The sequence below is a fragment of the Girardinichthys multiradiatus genome, chromosome X (assembly GCF_021462225.1).
Source record: "Girardinichthys multiradiatus isolate DD_20200921_A chromosome X, DD_fGirMul_XY1, whole genome shotgun sequence".
Taxonomy (NCBI): Eukaryota; Metazoa; Chordata; class Actinopteri; order Cyprinodontiformes; family Goodeidae; genus Girardinichthys; species Girardinichthys multiradiatus.
Window position 1 is genome coordinate 24,347,510 of NC_061817.1, and position 15,410 is coordinate 24,362,919.

Below are 15,410 nucleotides of genomic sequence, written 5' to 3' on the forward strand. Positions count from 1 at the left end.
GATAACCCGCACACTTACCATATTTGCTCAGTGAGGCCATGGGGTGAAGCATTTTCTTTGGTAGATCAAGGTCAGATGTGAAGAGACCCGGAATGTCACAGAAGGGGGCCAAATGTGTAGTTTTTTTTCCTGGTGATTTCATGTGTTTGGGTTAATATTCAAAATAACAAAATACAATTTTACATTTTACTCCCCAAAGAACAAACAAACAAAAAACATGTATTCTGTTTTGATGTATTATTTTGTGTTTCAAAAAATTATTTAAAAATTGTGTGCTTGATTTCCATTTCTGGTTTTTGATGAGAATATGTAATTGTCAAAACATGCACGGCCCAGAAAGATATTGTTATTATTATGATTATAAAGAATTTTGACAAAAGCGGGAAGACAATTTGGCAATCATCTAGGAGACATAGGTCAAGTTTAGTTCAAGAAAACATAGATTTAAGAAATGCAGCTTTTCATAAAAAATAGAGACGATCGGACGCCGGAGTGTGACTTAATTATCCGGTTCCTTGATGCAACACACGTGTGTCAGGTCGGGGCTGACGGAGTTTCTCCTCACATGTGAAAAGTTGGGAGTTCCTGACCTCTCAGCTCGTCGCCCTGAACAAGAGGCGGAGCCTGATGCCAGCACATAAAACTCGCCTTCTCTCTGTGGTGGAAAACAGACGGAGATCGAGGGTGATCGCCTTTGCAGTTGAAAAGATCCGCTACTCTCCTCCAGACCGTCTCGTATTTTGACAGCTGCACCGTCTGTTCCTCACTGAAAGCTGGGGATCACTCTACTTCTTTAGTCTGTAACCTTCACAGAGTACTCTTCCCAACCTCCTCCTTCTAGCCACCTTTGTAAGTTAGAAGTTTTTAAAGATGAGCTGCACGATGAACAGCTGTTTAGTCGCTCTGGCGATCCTGTTTCTGTGGCGTGTTGAAGAAATGGCAGAAGCCTGCAGCTGCTCCCCTGCGCATCCTCAACAGGCATTCTGCAACTCAGACGTTGGTAAGTTCATTTTTTGGCAAATAATTAATCAAGCTGTCTATGAAATGTTGCATTTGTTTATGTTGCACATAAAATGCGTATGGTATGTGGAAAACGTATTAGCAATCTATCTGCTGAAAAAAATGTAGGGTTTCCTTCTTTCCGTGTCCCTTCTCCTTTTTCCCCCTATAATCATCTGTTGATATTCCTGAATCTTGCAGTTGCAGTTATTGCACTCTATCTTCTTTTCATTAAAACCATATGCTTTAAGATCAAGCTAAAATAAATGCAGTCAATCTCCAGAAAACATGTTATCAGTATGTTGTAGTTTTTGCCATAGGTATTCTATTCCTATATAAAGATTTAAATAGATTCCTCCTTGGACATTTATTTCTTTTTCCAAAAGGGGGAGTAAACATTTTGCCTTCTGCAGAACACCACTTTAAGGAATACCTTGAGCTAACAGGGACCAGCTTGTGCTGCTATTTAAGTTAGGGTTTGCTGAGCCCCCCCCCCCCCTTTTTTTTTTTTTTTTAACTCTGCAGCAGCCTGGGTGTGTGGCATTTATACAGAAGGGAACTCATTTAGACATTTTCCTCAGCCATGGCATTCCTAGGCTCAGGAGATTGAAGAAATCACTTTTTTTTTTTTTTTCAAAACAGTTTACAACCAACGAAAGGCTGGAGTTTTCTTCTAGTTTTTTTTTTTTTTTTTTTCCGTTTAGATCAGACAGCTGGGAAAAGGGCATTATTTGTCAACTCTGTCGTTGGATTAAGGCCTAGTTTTTGCTACACCAAGTGCGTGAATAATTTGCAGAATGTTGGATGAAAATGATTTTGCTGCTTTGCATGGTTGCATCACTTTGTGAATGTTCCACAGTGTGTGAAATTGTTGTTTTGCCCATGCTGGATAACATTTACAGTGGGAAAAACCCAACATCTCTAATTACAGGCATCAGCCTAGCTACCTGAACACCCCCTCCCTCCCCCACCTTTTTTTTTTTTTTTTTTTCTTCTGATCAGGACAAATCTGGTTTGGAGAGTAGATGGATGCCTAAAGGACTACAGTTAGTTATTTTTAATCATTTAAAGGAACACACTCGAACTCTTATGTCGTTGCCCTTGACTTACAGTATAGACTCTTTTTTTTTTAAATGTATTTATTTTTTTTTTTTTATCTGCTCTGGTTGCAGTTTTACAGTTTCATACCCCTTAGGCTTCTCCTTGTTTTGTCACTCTTCAACAACAAACTCCAGTATGTTTTTATTAGGATTTTATCTGACAGACTCACATAAAATAGCACATAGTGGTAAAGTGGAAGATAAATGATGCATGTTTTAAAAACTATTTTACCAATATCTGCAGTTGTAGTGTGCAGGTGTATTAACCCCCCTTTACTCTGATATCCCTTAAATTAAGGCATTGAGGTAGCAAAGAGGCCAATGGTAACTCTGGGGGAGTTGCAGTGATCCACATCTCAAGTGTAAGAATCTGAATAGAGCGATCTTAACCCATGCACTTCACAAACCTGGTCTTTTAGAAGAGTCATTTCTTTAATCTATGTAGGGGACATGAGAAGGATCAGATGGAAGGTGCTCTGTGATCCAAATGTTGCCTGCTGCCATACACCTGACCTAAATGAATAGGCCAATAACATCCTTCTGGTAATGCAATCATCTAATTCAGGTGAATCAGGAGCAGAGACGCATTGAAAACAGGAAGGACTGAGTCCTGAAGACCAGGACTAAGAACCACTGCATTAAAGTACAAAGTTTGTGCAGGTCTTTGAATGAAGAAGGCGCTTTAATCAGATGAAACCAACACTAAATATTTTTGATAAATGTGTAAAAGGCTATGTATAGTGGAAAACACTGCACATCACACTGAAGACACCACTGTGAAACAAGGTGGTGGAAGCATCATGCTGTGGGCATACTTTTCTTCCGCAACCACTTGTAAGTTGGTAAAGGTTGGAAAGATGGATGGAGCTAAATGCAGGGAAACCCTGAAAGGGAACCTGTTACAGGCCAAAAAACGGGGGTGAGGTTAACTCTTCAGCAGGACAACAACCCTAATGGTTTAGTTCAAAGCATTTTCACATGTTTTAGGATGTCCAAGTACAGACCTGAATCCAATTAAGGTGTGGCAAGACCTGGAAATTAATGTTCAGATTGTCCATGTTTAATCTGACCGAGCCAAAGTTATTTAGCAAAGAGGAATTGGGGAAAAGTAATTACAGAGATCCAACACTTTGAGGAACCTGTGTCATTTTCCCTTCATATCACAGTTGTGCGTTATTGTGTTGGTCTATCGCATAAAATGGCAATTTTGAAAAAAAGTTTGTGGGGGTAACAGAATATTCCAGATACAAGTCGCATTGTTTTTTTTTGTTTTTTTTCCCCAACCCAGACCGTGTGGGGCCCTGACTAAACCAAGGTGCTGATAGTCACCTGAACGTCCTGAGTGATTCACTGAATCAGTCTCTGAAGTCAGGTCCTGACACGACTCTGAAACTGACACCTCCGCTGAGGCTTCAGCACCATGGATAGACCCTGAGAAATATATTCTAAACAAAGGTGTCTGGGAGCTCCAAGTCTCTGGCTAAAATAGTTATACATTCTTCCCCCTGTTCTGCCATGTATGATAATTCACTGTAATTGGGATTTGGCATTATATTAGACCAATTTTAAAGAGTCTGAGTGAACTCAAATGGTTTTAGCTGCATCCCAAATGAGACAAGACTTTGTTTTGCTGCAACACTGGAAGATCGTCAGTTTTTTTTATTTTATTTAAACTGGCAGAACTAACTGCAAACTTTGTTTTTGCCATGATCAGAATAAGGATCTGCTGTCTGAGCTTTAGAACATTTGTGAGAAGGTGAAATTATATATTTGTATAGAATTGGTATGCTTGGTGGGATGCAAATTTACAGAATCTCTTGTATTTCCTAATTTGCCCAGATGTAGGGAAACGCAGTGTCTGCCATGTAAAATGTTGCACAACACTAATTGCTCAGAGTCCTGCATATGTAGTTCACCAATAGAGGATCTTAAAAATGGAGAACTGGAAATGACAACATTTCTTCTTTTGGAGGAAGATTTCATCAGTGGTTCACTGTAAGCGGAGCTATTGCAGTGGCAAAAACCACTAATCCATTAGTCTCTATTTATAAGCTTTTATTGGAACATGTTTTATTTCTCTCACAATTACAGCGAACTAAATGTGGGGTTCAGAAAGCCTGATGTCTATCTTATATCAGAGCATGTACCAAAGCATTTCTACCACTAATGAAAATTCATCCCCTGGCTTTTTGCCTGAGGCAGAAGAATGTTTAGGGACCATATGGTGTCCTCATCATGGACTCCTGCACTTCATTTCAAATTTTTATACAGATCATCTGTGCTGCTTTTTATTCAAGAAAAGTGAGTAATTTGAGACCTTGAAAGGAGAACTGGCCTAAATTTGACTTCCTAGATAAACACCGCAGCCCTTCAAGCTGTGCAAACAGTGCTGACACTGAAACCAGGTCTTTCCTTTCTTTCTTACCCTCTCACTACAGCTGCTCGAATCTCCAGTATGTCCTGCAATAAAACACTGGATGCATTTATTCAGGAAACTTGTGGAGAATCTCAGCCTCAAAATTACAAGTGTGATTTACTTGTTAACAACTTTTTTTTTTTTTTTTTAAGTACAGTTCAGAGATTCATTATGCTTGGTGTGTTTTTCTTTTACTTTAATGGTGGTCTGTACATGCAAAAGACCATTCAAGTCACGCAGCCCTGAGTCCAAATTCAAGTTATTCTATCCTACAGAAAACACGTCTTGGAAAAAGCTTTCCATGCTTCCCTTCCAGCACGAAATCACTTTACCATGAAATGTATGTGGAATTTCATTTAGTTCTAAAGAATCAACATGTATGGATAAAATATTTTCCAGTTGGAATCAAGTTATTCATCATAAATTCTTGTTTAGGCAACCTAGTCCAAACATTATATTGTTGTCCATTAAGGTTAAAATGACACTTTAAGATTAAGGCCAACACTGAATTCTGAAACCTACTAACAATGTTGTTCAGCTAGCTTTTATTAGTTTGATAAATCCTGTAGTCTGATTCCTCCAGCAGGTGCAGTTCTAAGTGTGTAGTCTTCAGTCTCTGTCGTGATTTTTATTTTTTTTATTATTTTAAAATAAACACTCAAACTTAATTTTGCAGAGTGATTCAAGTGTTTAAAAAAAAAAAAAAAGTTATAGCCATGTGGGGTTTTCTTTTTTTTTTTTTTTTTTTTTGTTTCCACAATGATCTAAAAAGCTGCAGAAACTGAGTCTCTTTTAGTTTTTGTTCTGCCTTTGTGGCCTCTCTGAGGAAAGCAGATGCAATTAAATGACATGCATGTTGCTTTTTTCGCCTTTTAAATTTTTTTATTTTTAATCCTCTCCCATGACCAAAATAATGTTTTGCAAAAGGTTATGTTTATTGTTTGAGTAACTGGAAGATTCACCGCTTCCTTCAGTTCCCAGTTTTGTAAGCCTTGTGGCCATCTAAAGGGCTTTGTCAGCCTCTTTTAGTAATCATCACAGCTGAGGATAGCTGTGTATAAATTGTATACCAGTAAAGAAAACCAAATCAACTCTAACAAAAAAACACAAATCATGTGGAATGGAAGTCACGATATAAACGCTGTTGTAGATTTCGATGCTTATTCTGGGCGAAACAGTGGTGTGATGGTTTGCATTGTCACTCCAAAACAAAGGTTGACCTTTTTATGCATGCAGGTTCTTCCCGTGCCTGTGGGTTTTCTCCCCACCCACCCACTGGGTACCTAAAATAAAGTGGGATGGGAATATGAATGACTGGATGATGACATTGGTTAAACTGGTGGTATTTTTACATAGTTGATAGGAATGTGTCCTTGAAGGTTTTTTTGTTTTTTGTTTTATTCCTGTATATTTCAGTTTATGGTGTAGTGGCTATGAAACCCTCAGATATGACCTTTTACACACTTAATTTAAGGCTTTCAAAATGTCTTCACCAAGATCTTTAGATCTGGTCAGTTTAACCTCTTATCTCTGACAATGTCCCAAAATGTTCAAGATATAAATGTTTTTAAGAGCTTTCAATGCTGTTATTATCAAAAGCTGTGCATTTGGATGTTTACCCATACATGTGAAATAGTCCTTTTTTTTTTAAGTCCATCTATTTATTTTTCCTTGCTGATAAACTGGAATGATGTGCAATATTATGTCTGGAAAGATTATTGGAGACGAAACAATTATTTGGATTAATCGACTATAGAAATAATCAGCAAATTTAGTATTGGAATCATCTTTAACTGGAGTATATAGAATCTAAAACACAATATTTATTGCAAGAACAACCCACTTGGAGCAGTAATTAGGAAATTGTGCAAAAAATATCTACATTTTGCATTTTAGATGAGGGGGGGGGGGCCTTTTGTCTGTAAATATGTTCTATCAGAACTCCTCCAGTGGCATAGCTTTAGCTTCACCTGGTTCAAATTCTGTTTTTAAGGGGGGGGGGGAAGCAGCACCTTTTGAATATTAATCAAAAAAATTGTCGACGGATTAATCAATTGGCAAAATCGTTATTTGCACCCCTATGTTACATAATCCATAATTTATTCATGGTTACTCCTAGGAAATGTTAAATATAATATAAAAATAAGTCTGTCTCTCTGGAAGATGACATGTTGATAAGCTTAAATGAAAAGCATCTCAAATGAGAGTAACATTGCTACAGATATTTTATACTGTCTTGGCACAAAGAATAATTTTGGTGTGGGGGAAAAAAACCCACACAAATGGTGACACTGAGAGTGCAAGAAAGAAACAGAATATAGAACCACAAAGGAAGACTAGGCTGACCTAGCCATTTTTTTGGCTTGTTCTTTTGTCTACACTTTAATGTACAACCTGGGTGAAATACGTTAGCCCCCAGGTCTCAGCAACAGGGTGACCCTTGAGTTGGAAAAAAGCCGTGTGCTGGGATTGTAAGACGCGATGCAACAAGATCCGGACCAAAGTAAGATGTTTCCGTTCTTCTGATAAGGTGGCATGCCCAGGGCTCTTGGATACTCCCCCTCCTTAAAACTCCAAATATTATGAGGTTGATTCATATTTTTGCTGTGAAATCACTACTTAAACAGGAGAGGTCAAATACTTAAAAGCTAAAATGAATTTTTTGTTTTAATATAAATCTTTTTTTTTTTTTTTTAAACATGATAAATTATTGATTAGAAAAATGTCCCATTCAAATAAGAGGCTAGTGTGTGTTTTTATATAGTTTAACATGGCTTCCAACCCACTACAACAGAATTAAATTTATCATAGATTTATTAGTTTCAGCCCACAGATATTTAGAGTGGTATGTCTTTTATTCCCATTAGCCCCATGCTTTTTGGCATTTTACGGTCGCCCTACTTTACTTTACCAGCAGTGATCGTATAATTCTGCACATTTGATCAAAAGAGGATTAACCAGTAATCCCCTGCTTGGGCAGAAAACTTCAAGAGTTTCTCAGCACCTTTTTAGCATGGGTTCCAATGAGTGATGGGTTGCATGTTTTCTGACAGTGATGCTTCAAAATGCAGTTTTCTCCACATAAACATGAAATGTTTACATTTGCAATGTTTCTTTCACCACTCTGTTTGTGTCTACTGGAAACAAAAACTCAAAATTCCAAAAGATATTCACATTATTACAATAAAACCAGAAACGGTGATGCAATAGTAAACAAAAGTAAGTAATTTAGTAAAACATTCAACAATGAATTGAACATTTTTAAGCCAAAGATTAAGGGTGAGTCTTTTTAAATGGACCCTTTTATAAACTTCTAGCCATTGAAAATCTTATACCTTTCTTATTAAAATCCTCAAGACTGGTGAAAAAGTTGTATGTATTCATATTTTGAACTGCTTGATCATAACCAGGTTGTAGGTTGAGCTTCAAAATGCAACAGCAAAAGAACAGAGGCAGGAGACAAAACAAATGGTAGGTGAATAATTGAATATGACTTTTAAACTCAAACAGGCTCTTCATCCCCTGACCGAAAGTTTATAGCCTCTGAAAATTTTCTAAATGGTACCAAAAGTGATTAGCCACACCATTGTTGGTTATCACATCAATAATTTTAGATATTTCGGGTACGAGTGTTGTTAGGAGGCTGGTGGGAACATTGAGATTGAACGCCCTTCGTAAAACCAACTTCACCACAAGGAACAAACTGATTTCAATCTTTGTAGACTTTCCCTGCCTTCCAGTATTAAACCTTTTTTAATAGAATTTTAATCAGAGGAACTTGCAGGTTCCAAAAGAGGAACTTTTATGTCCTGGAAGAAGTCTTTTGTCAGGACGTTGTGAAATGCAGTGCGATCCTGTTGACTCACTCATCGGCATACAAACAAAGGCACTCAGCCACGAGGGATGCCTGCTGTAACATCCCCACATAGCCAGCTACTATCATGCCATTCTCTTGTAGATGCCTTCTTGTATTTATTGGACTGCAGTCAGGACCTGTAAATGGCTTTTTTTTTATTTATGTTGAACTTGCCTGTGTCTTCAGACAGCCCCTTGGATCCCCTGGTGCAGCAGGTGACATTTTCTTTGAGTCTACCTTTTGGTCATATAACTCTAGGGATCTTCCAAGAAATTCAAAATTGTCTTTGTTTATCCTTTTAGAGAAACGGTGCATTGTGGGACTCCTTGCTTGTGCAGCTCAACAATCTTGCAACATTCACACAAGAAACCTTTCTGCCATCAGGGAGTTATGGCAGAATTGATGCCTGATTAAAAAATTGGAAAATGACTAAAAAGACAGTTTTATGCAGTTTATTTTGGTTTTTTAAGGCTATGGTCCTAAATGTTTGATCAACTGAACACAATTTTTGAATCTAAATGAAGTTATTTTTTTTTTTTACTTGTTCGTGTTCATCGTTTTTGTATTTTGAAACTTCTTACAATTTAGTTATGATCCACCAGCACAAAACACAGATTGTTTTAACTTTTTCCTTGGTCTTAAGATTTTGGTGTGTTTGTTTTTTGGCAAATTATTCCATAATTTGGGAGCAGCAATGGAAATTAGGATCACCTCTAACATCTAAAAACCTATTATTTAACCTAAGTGCTCTTGCTTTCTGGGCCGCACGGTGGCGCAGTTGGTAGCACTGTTGCCTTGCAGCAAGAAGGTCCTGGGTTCAATTCCCAGCTGGGGGTCTTTCTGCATGGAGTTTCCATGTTCTCCCCGTGCATGCGTGGGTTCTCACCAGGTACTCTGGCTTCCTCCCACAGTCCAAAGACATGCCTGTTAGGTTAATTGGTCTCTCTAAATTGCCCTTAGGTGTATGAGTGTGTGCATGGTTGTTTGTGTGTTGCCTTGTGATGGACTGGCGACCTATCCAGGGTGTACCCCGCCTCTCGCCCATAGACTGCTGGAGATAGGCACCAGCTCCCCCGCGACCCACTATGGAATAAGCGGTAAAAAATGACTGACTGGCTCTTGCTTTCTTTGAATACCTATTTTAAAGAAAAGCAAAGCTTCACCTTGGCTAGAAGTTGCAACTAAAGGAACTGATTAATGTCCCAACATCTCAAAGTTACCAAAACTTTAAAGTTAAATTCATAAAGCAAGTCATTCACGTCTTGATATGATTAAGACAGTAGTATTAAAAACCTAAATTTCTTCAAATCTTTGACTAAGCAAAATGTTTAGATGTCACTGAACAACAGTGGAAAGGAACATTAAATTTTAAAAAGATAACAAAGGTATAATGAAAACAAGACTGTGCCAAGGATGGAACCTTGAAGAAATCCACATGTGAGAGCTGCTGCTGTATGTCTGTGAATTGAGAAGCTCCGGTTTTAATTAAAACAAACTGTATAGATCAACTCTCTCAAAACCAAACATCGTAATGCTCCAGCCATGATAACATGTATTGCCTTACAGTGTCAAAAGAGCAACCCAAGTCTAAAAGCACCAAGATGGCTGAGGTCATTGAAATGTTTTAAGAACTATTTCGGTGCTAGGAAAAGTTTGTTGAATACTGTTTACCTCCAAAATTTTGTGACTGATTTAAAAAAAAATATATATTTTCTTGACAAACCAGGAATGAAATGGGTACCTTGGAATAGGCTTTTGAGAGGGGGAGACAGACGGAGACGTTTAAATAATTGATCTTATTTGGTAAAGTAGTAGGCAAGTCTTTTATCCAACAAAATCTGCAGCTGCCACCTTGAGAAAGCAAAGACCAAACTGGAATTTGAGAGAGAACATCTGGTTAGCATTAACTCTGTCATTGGTTTCCTCCTCTTAAAAATGTAAACTGTAAGCCCTTTCTTTCTGCTGTGGTGTTAGGAATTTACAGTAATACATTATGCAGGTAATCCAGTGGTATTCGGTGCCATGTTGTGCCCTGAGAATTTGAGCTGCTTTTTTTTTTTTTTTTTTTTTTTGGGTTTTTTTTTCAGAGCTCATGAGGGAAACATTGAGGCAACATGCAAAAACAATAAAATAATATGTGCTAGATTTGCATGTCAGCACCTCTCCAGATGGCGAGGCTGGCTGGCAGAGAGGCCTGCAGGCTTTTCAAAGACTGCTGACTGGCTTCCTCCTACATAGGCCTTAGAAACTACAAACAGGGAGCACATATTCTTCCCTTGGACTGCAGCTGAAACACTCATGTGCTTCTGTCTTCTCAGCAGTTAGCACATGTGAGCCCTCAAATATACAGTGCTTTGCAAAAGTATCTATACTCCATACATGAACACAAACCTCAATGCATTTTAAGATTTTCATAGACTAACAAAAACTACCACATTATTTTTCAAAAATAAAAATCTAAAGTGTTATGTACCTATGCATTGAGCTTCTCCTAAGTTTATTCCCTTGTAAAATCAGCTTTGAATTGCAATCACAACCACAAGTCTTTTGGTGTATGTCTCTACCAGGTTTGCACATAAAGAGCATGAGCAGCTCAGTCAGATTAGATGTGGGAGTGTCTGTGAACATCAATTTTAAAGTTGCATTCATTCCATTGTAGCTCTAGTGAGCTCCTAACACTATTGCACTGTATTTAGCAGATCCATCTGCTAATGTGCTGATGTGTGGCTGTAAAGTGACAATGCTGTTCAGATTTAGCCTAACGTTGTTTTTTTTGGGGGGGGGGGGGGTTTCTCTCCTTTGAAATAAAATTTGTTTAATCTGGGTTGCTATGTTTTGTCCGTTTTAGTAATCAGGGCCAAAGTTGTTGGAAGGCAGGAGGTTGACGGTGGCAATGACGTATATGGAAATACCATCAAACGGATCCGATATGACGTCAAACAGATCAAGGTATGAGGGGAAAGCTGTTTTGGTTCTGTTTGTGACTAAAAGCACCATTATTGATGATGATAAATCTGTTTTTGGGTTTTTTTCTGTTTGAATCACCAGATGTTCAAGGGTCCCACTCAGGATATTGATGCCATCTATACTGCTCCATCCTCAGCAGTGTGTGGAGTGACTCTGGACACTAACGGAAAGAAAGAGTACCTCATCACAGGTAGTGTTTTTGCCTCATTCCCAATTCATTGTAAAAAATTAAAACATTGTTCAAAATGAATCCTAATATTGTGATTTTGACCAGATCTAGTTGCTTGACCTATATTATTTTACAAATCGTAGGTAAAATGGAGGCTGGGATGATGCACGTCACCTTGTGTGACTTCATTGAGCAGTGGGAGACTCTGAGCGCCACGCAGAAGAAGAACCTGATTCAGCGCTACGAGACTAGCTGTGATTGCAGGGTACAAACATTGTTTCTAAACTTTGATGAATCTAAAGTATATCTAGATGTAGCTTTGCAATATGAGAGAAAAATATATATTTCTTTCCTATAAATTGGTTTCCTCACCTCAGCATCTTCTGTAACCCTCAGATCACCCGCTGCACCTCCATCCCCTGCATGATCAGCAGCCCAGCAGAGTGTCTTTGGACAGACTGGGTGATGGAGAAAACGGTGAACGGGGAGCAAGCCAAACACTACGCTTGCATTAAGAGGAACGATGATTCGTGCGCCTGGTACAGAGGCAGTGTACCACCCAGAAAGGATTTCCTGGACATTGAAGACCCATAACTCCTCTTCTGTGGAACTATCTGAAGACGGTTGCAGTTTAAATAATCCAACACACACAAAAAAGAAAACAATAATCCTTGTAGACTTTTTTTTTTTTTTTTTTTTTTTTTAAGCTGTTGTGTGGAAGCTCTGGTAAGAGGCAAACTATTGTTAATTATGTCAGGTTGCATGTTATGAAAAACTCTGCACCTTTGCCCACTTCAACCCTTTTTGAAGCACTTCCTCATCAACCACTTACACTCCATCTGAAATGAAAAATCTCAGTTTAGTTTACTGTTTTATATATTTCTCCTTCTGTGCTTCTCATCTGTAATGAATTAGTTTTTGTTTTTTTTATTATTTAAACTGAGATTCAAATTTTGAATGCAGCATTCAGAAACTTGAAATTTTCTCACAGCACCCCCCATTTGTTACAATCTATGCTTTTGCTGTAAAATCAATCCAGAATAGACAAAAATGCACTTTGAATAAAATTTTTGCGAACATTTTCAATAGGAAGGGATCACATTTATTCAAGCATTACAATGAAAACAAGCACACATTCTAATCAGTCTTCTGACAAATAACACCACTGATTTAAAAAATGTAAAAGACCCAATTTTGCATTAGTTTAATAAACTGATTTTGTATTAAATAAAGTAGTTATATCAGTGTTCAATGTCTGACTCGACCTCTTGAGTTGTTGCATATGGAAGGTTTTGTAAGCAAACATTTTCCATGCAGAAATACTCAAAAGAATATAAATTTTGAGCGGTTGTCACTTCGCTTTAATATAAAATTGTATAATTTTTTTTTTTTCCGATGTGATATCTTGTGCGGGTTTCACGTGGGATTTTGGAGAACTGTTTTTTGCATGCATGTCAAGCTCAAACCGTTTTTGTACATTTGGCTATTAAAAGGTTAATACTATGTTGATGTGCTGCATACTGGTTATTTTTAGTATTTTGTGCATGAAACAAACCTACTTTTATAGGGACAAACTCTTTAGAGTTGGTTAAAGCAGAAATGAAGAATCACTTTGTTATAACTAATTGTTTATGGAAGCAGTTTGAGCTATAATAGAACAATTGACCCTATTATGGCAAACTGCTGCCCCCTGATGGTGAAAAACACAGAGAAGACGAAGACGCACGAGGCAAACCATGTGCCCAGATCAACACTTCATATGAGATGAAACTTGGTTTAATATGGATTGTTTATGACTCAGTACAGTAGTGCATTATATTTATTGGATTTGCCTGACCCGTTTTAAATAAACATACCAATAACTTGCAATAAATTATATTTGACCCTCATTGATGGAATGTTTGTAAATGTGCAAAGTCTTCAAAAAACAAAACAAAATCACACAAGGAAGTGATGAAATTCCTCTAATAATAAAGGAATAAATGGTTGGTACCATTCTATTCTCAGTTCAATGATAATGTCAAACCATATTCCTCATGGTGTTTCTCATTTATTTTTTAGCCAACAGCATTAGCAGGTGTCTGAAATGAAATATCTTTCTGCATTATGATTCCTACTAGTACAAAGAGTAATTCAAGGGCTACAAAAATGAGACTGTTAAGCAGAAAAAGTTCAGGGTTTCACAAAATGCCTCATAAGATGAATATGTAAAGCAGAGATCCATGATTAAATATAAAGTTCTTACAATTCATGTTCAGGATTTCATATGTTCACACATCACATCTTTTTTTTCCCGGGATATATGACATTTCTGGCTTTGCATCATCTAGCGTACAAGCACAGAAGGAGAGCAGCCTTTTGGGTAGTTGAAGCTTGCACTCAATTTAAGCATCAGCTGCCATCTGCACCCCTCAGACCCAGCAGAAACTGATGTGTGCCTTATTTGAACATATGGTTAAAGTAAATATAACAGGAACTTTTGTTGCCATATTGAAATGTTAAAGTCAGAAGTTGGCAACCTCTACAATTCAAAGAACCATTTTTGACCTTATTTCCTACTCAGTAAAATTTGTCAAGAGCCACAGAGTCTACATGACCCTTCCTAACAACCAACAGCAGATCCAGTTTCATCATCAATACTACAATATAATATTAATTAATTTTATGGTTAAATTAAGAATCACAGAATTTCCAGGTTTTAGAACCAGTTGAACACTATTAACCTTTTTCAATAAGAGAAGAAAAACATTTTGTAATGGAATGATGCATATTTATGGAAGATAAAAAGTGGAAACACATGATGAAAATTAGTAAATAAATAATAAATATATTGATTTATATATAATCATTTATATATATATATATATATATATATATATATATATATATATATATTATTGCTTGGACCATTATAGCATTAGTGTCTGTTGTGGAAATCTGTTAATCAGTAGCATTTAACGTTTACTAGAAAACTTCAAAACTCTCTTTTTTTATTTTGTTTAGCCATTCAGAGGATGACTTGCTGGTGGGGTTTACAGGTCCTTCTCAAAATATTAGCATATTGTGATAAAGTTCATTATTTTTCATAATGTCATGATGAAAATTTAACATTCATATATTTTAGATTCATTGCACACTAACTGAAATATTTCAGGTCTTTTATTGTCTTAATACGGATGATTTTGACATACAGCTCATGAAAACCCAAAATTCCTATCTCACAAAATTAGCATATCATTAAAAGGGTCTCTAAACGAGCTATGAACCTAATCATCTGAATCAACGAGTTAACTCTAAACACCTGCAAAAGATTCCTGAGGCCTTTAAAACTCCCAGCCTGGTTCATCACTCAAAACCCCAATCATGGGTAAGACTGCCGACCCGACTGCTGTCCAGAAGGCCACTATTGACACCCTCAAGCAAGAGGGTAAGACACAGAAAGACATTTCTGAACGAATAGGCTGTTCCCAGAGTGCTGTATCAAGGCACCTCAGTGGGAAGTCTGTGGGAAGGAAAAAGTGTGGCAGAAAACGCTGCACAACGAGAAGAGGTGACCAGACCCTGAGGAAGATTGTGGAGAAGGGCCGATTCCAGACCTTGGGGGACCTGCGGAAGCAGTGGACTGAGTCTGGAGTAGAAACATCCAGAGCCACCGTGCACAGGCGTGTGCAGGAAATGGGCTACAGGTGCCGCATTCCCCAGGTCAAGCCACTTTTGAACCAGAAACAGCGTCAGAAGTGCCTGACCTGGGCTACAGAGAAGCAGCACTGGACTGTTGCTCAGTGGTCCAAAGTACTTTTTTCGGATGAAAGCAAATTCTGCATGTCATTCGGAAATCAAGGTGCCAGAGTCTGGAGGAAGACTGGGGAGAAGGAAATGCCAAAATGCCAGAAGTCCAGTGTC

The 15,410-nt window shown here is 37.7% G+C and overlaps 1 protein-coding gene across 1 annotated transcript; it reads left to right on the forward strand.

The window, feature by feature from the left end:
- The first annotated feature begins 591 nt into the window (after nt 1-591).
- On the forward strand, nt 592-13,010 carry LOC124862176 (metalloproteinase inhibitor 2-like). Its single transcript, XM_047355991.1, has 5 exons — nt 592-1,000; nt 11,220-11,320; nt 11,420-11,528; nt 11,651-11,772; nt 11,904-13,010. The coding sequence occupies exons 1-5, from the start codon at nt 871-873 to the stop codon at nt 12,099-12,101; spliced, it is 660 nt and encodes a 219-aa protein (XP_047211947.1). The 5' UTR covers nt 592-870; the 3' UTR covers nt 12,102-13,010.
- Nucleotides 13,011-15,410: the final 2,400 nt, after the last annotated feature.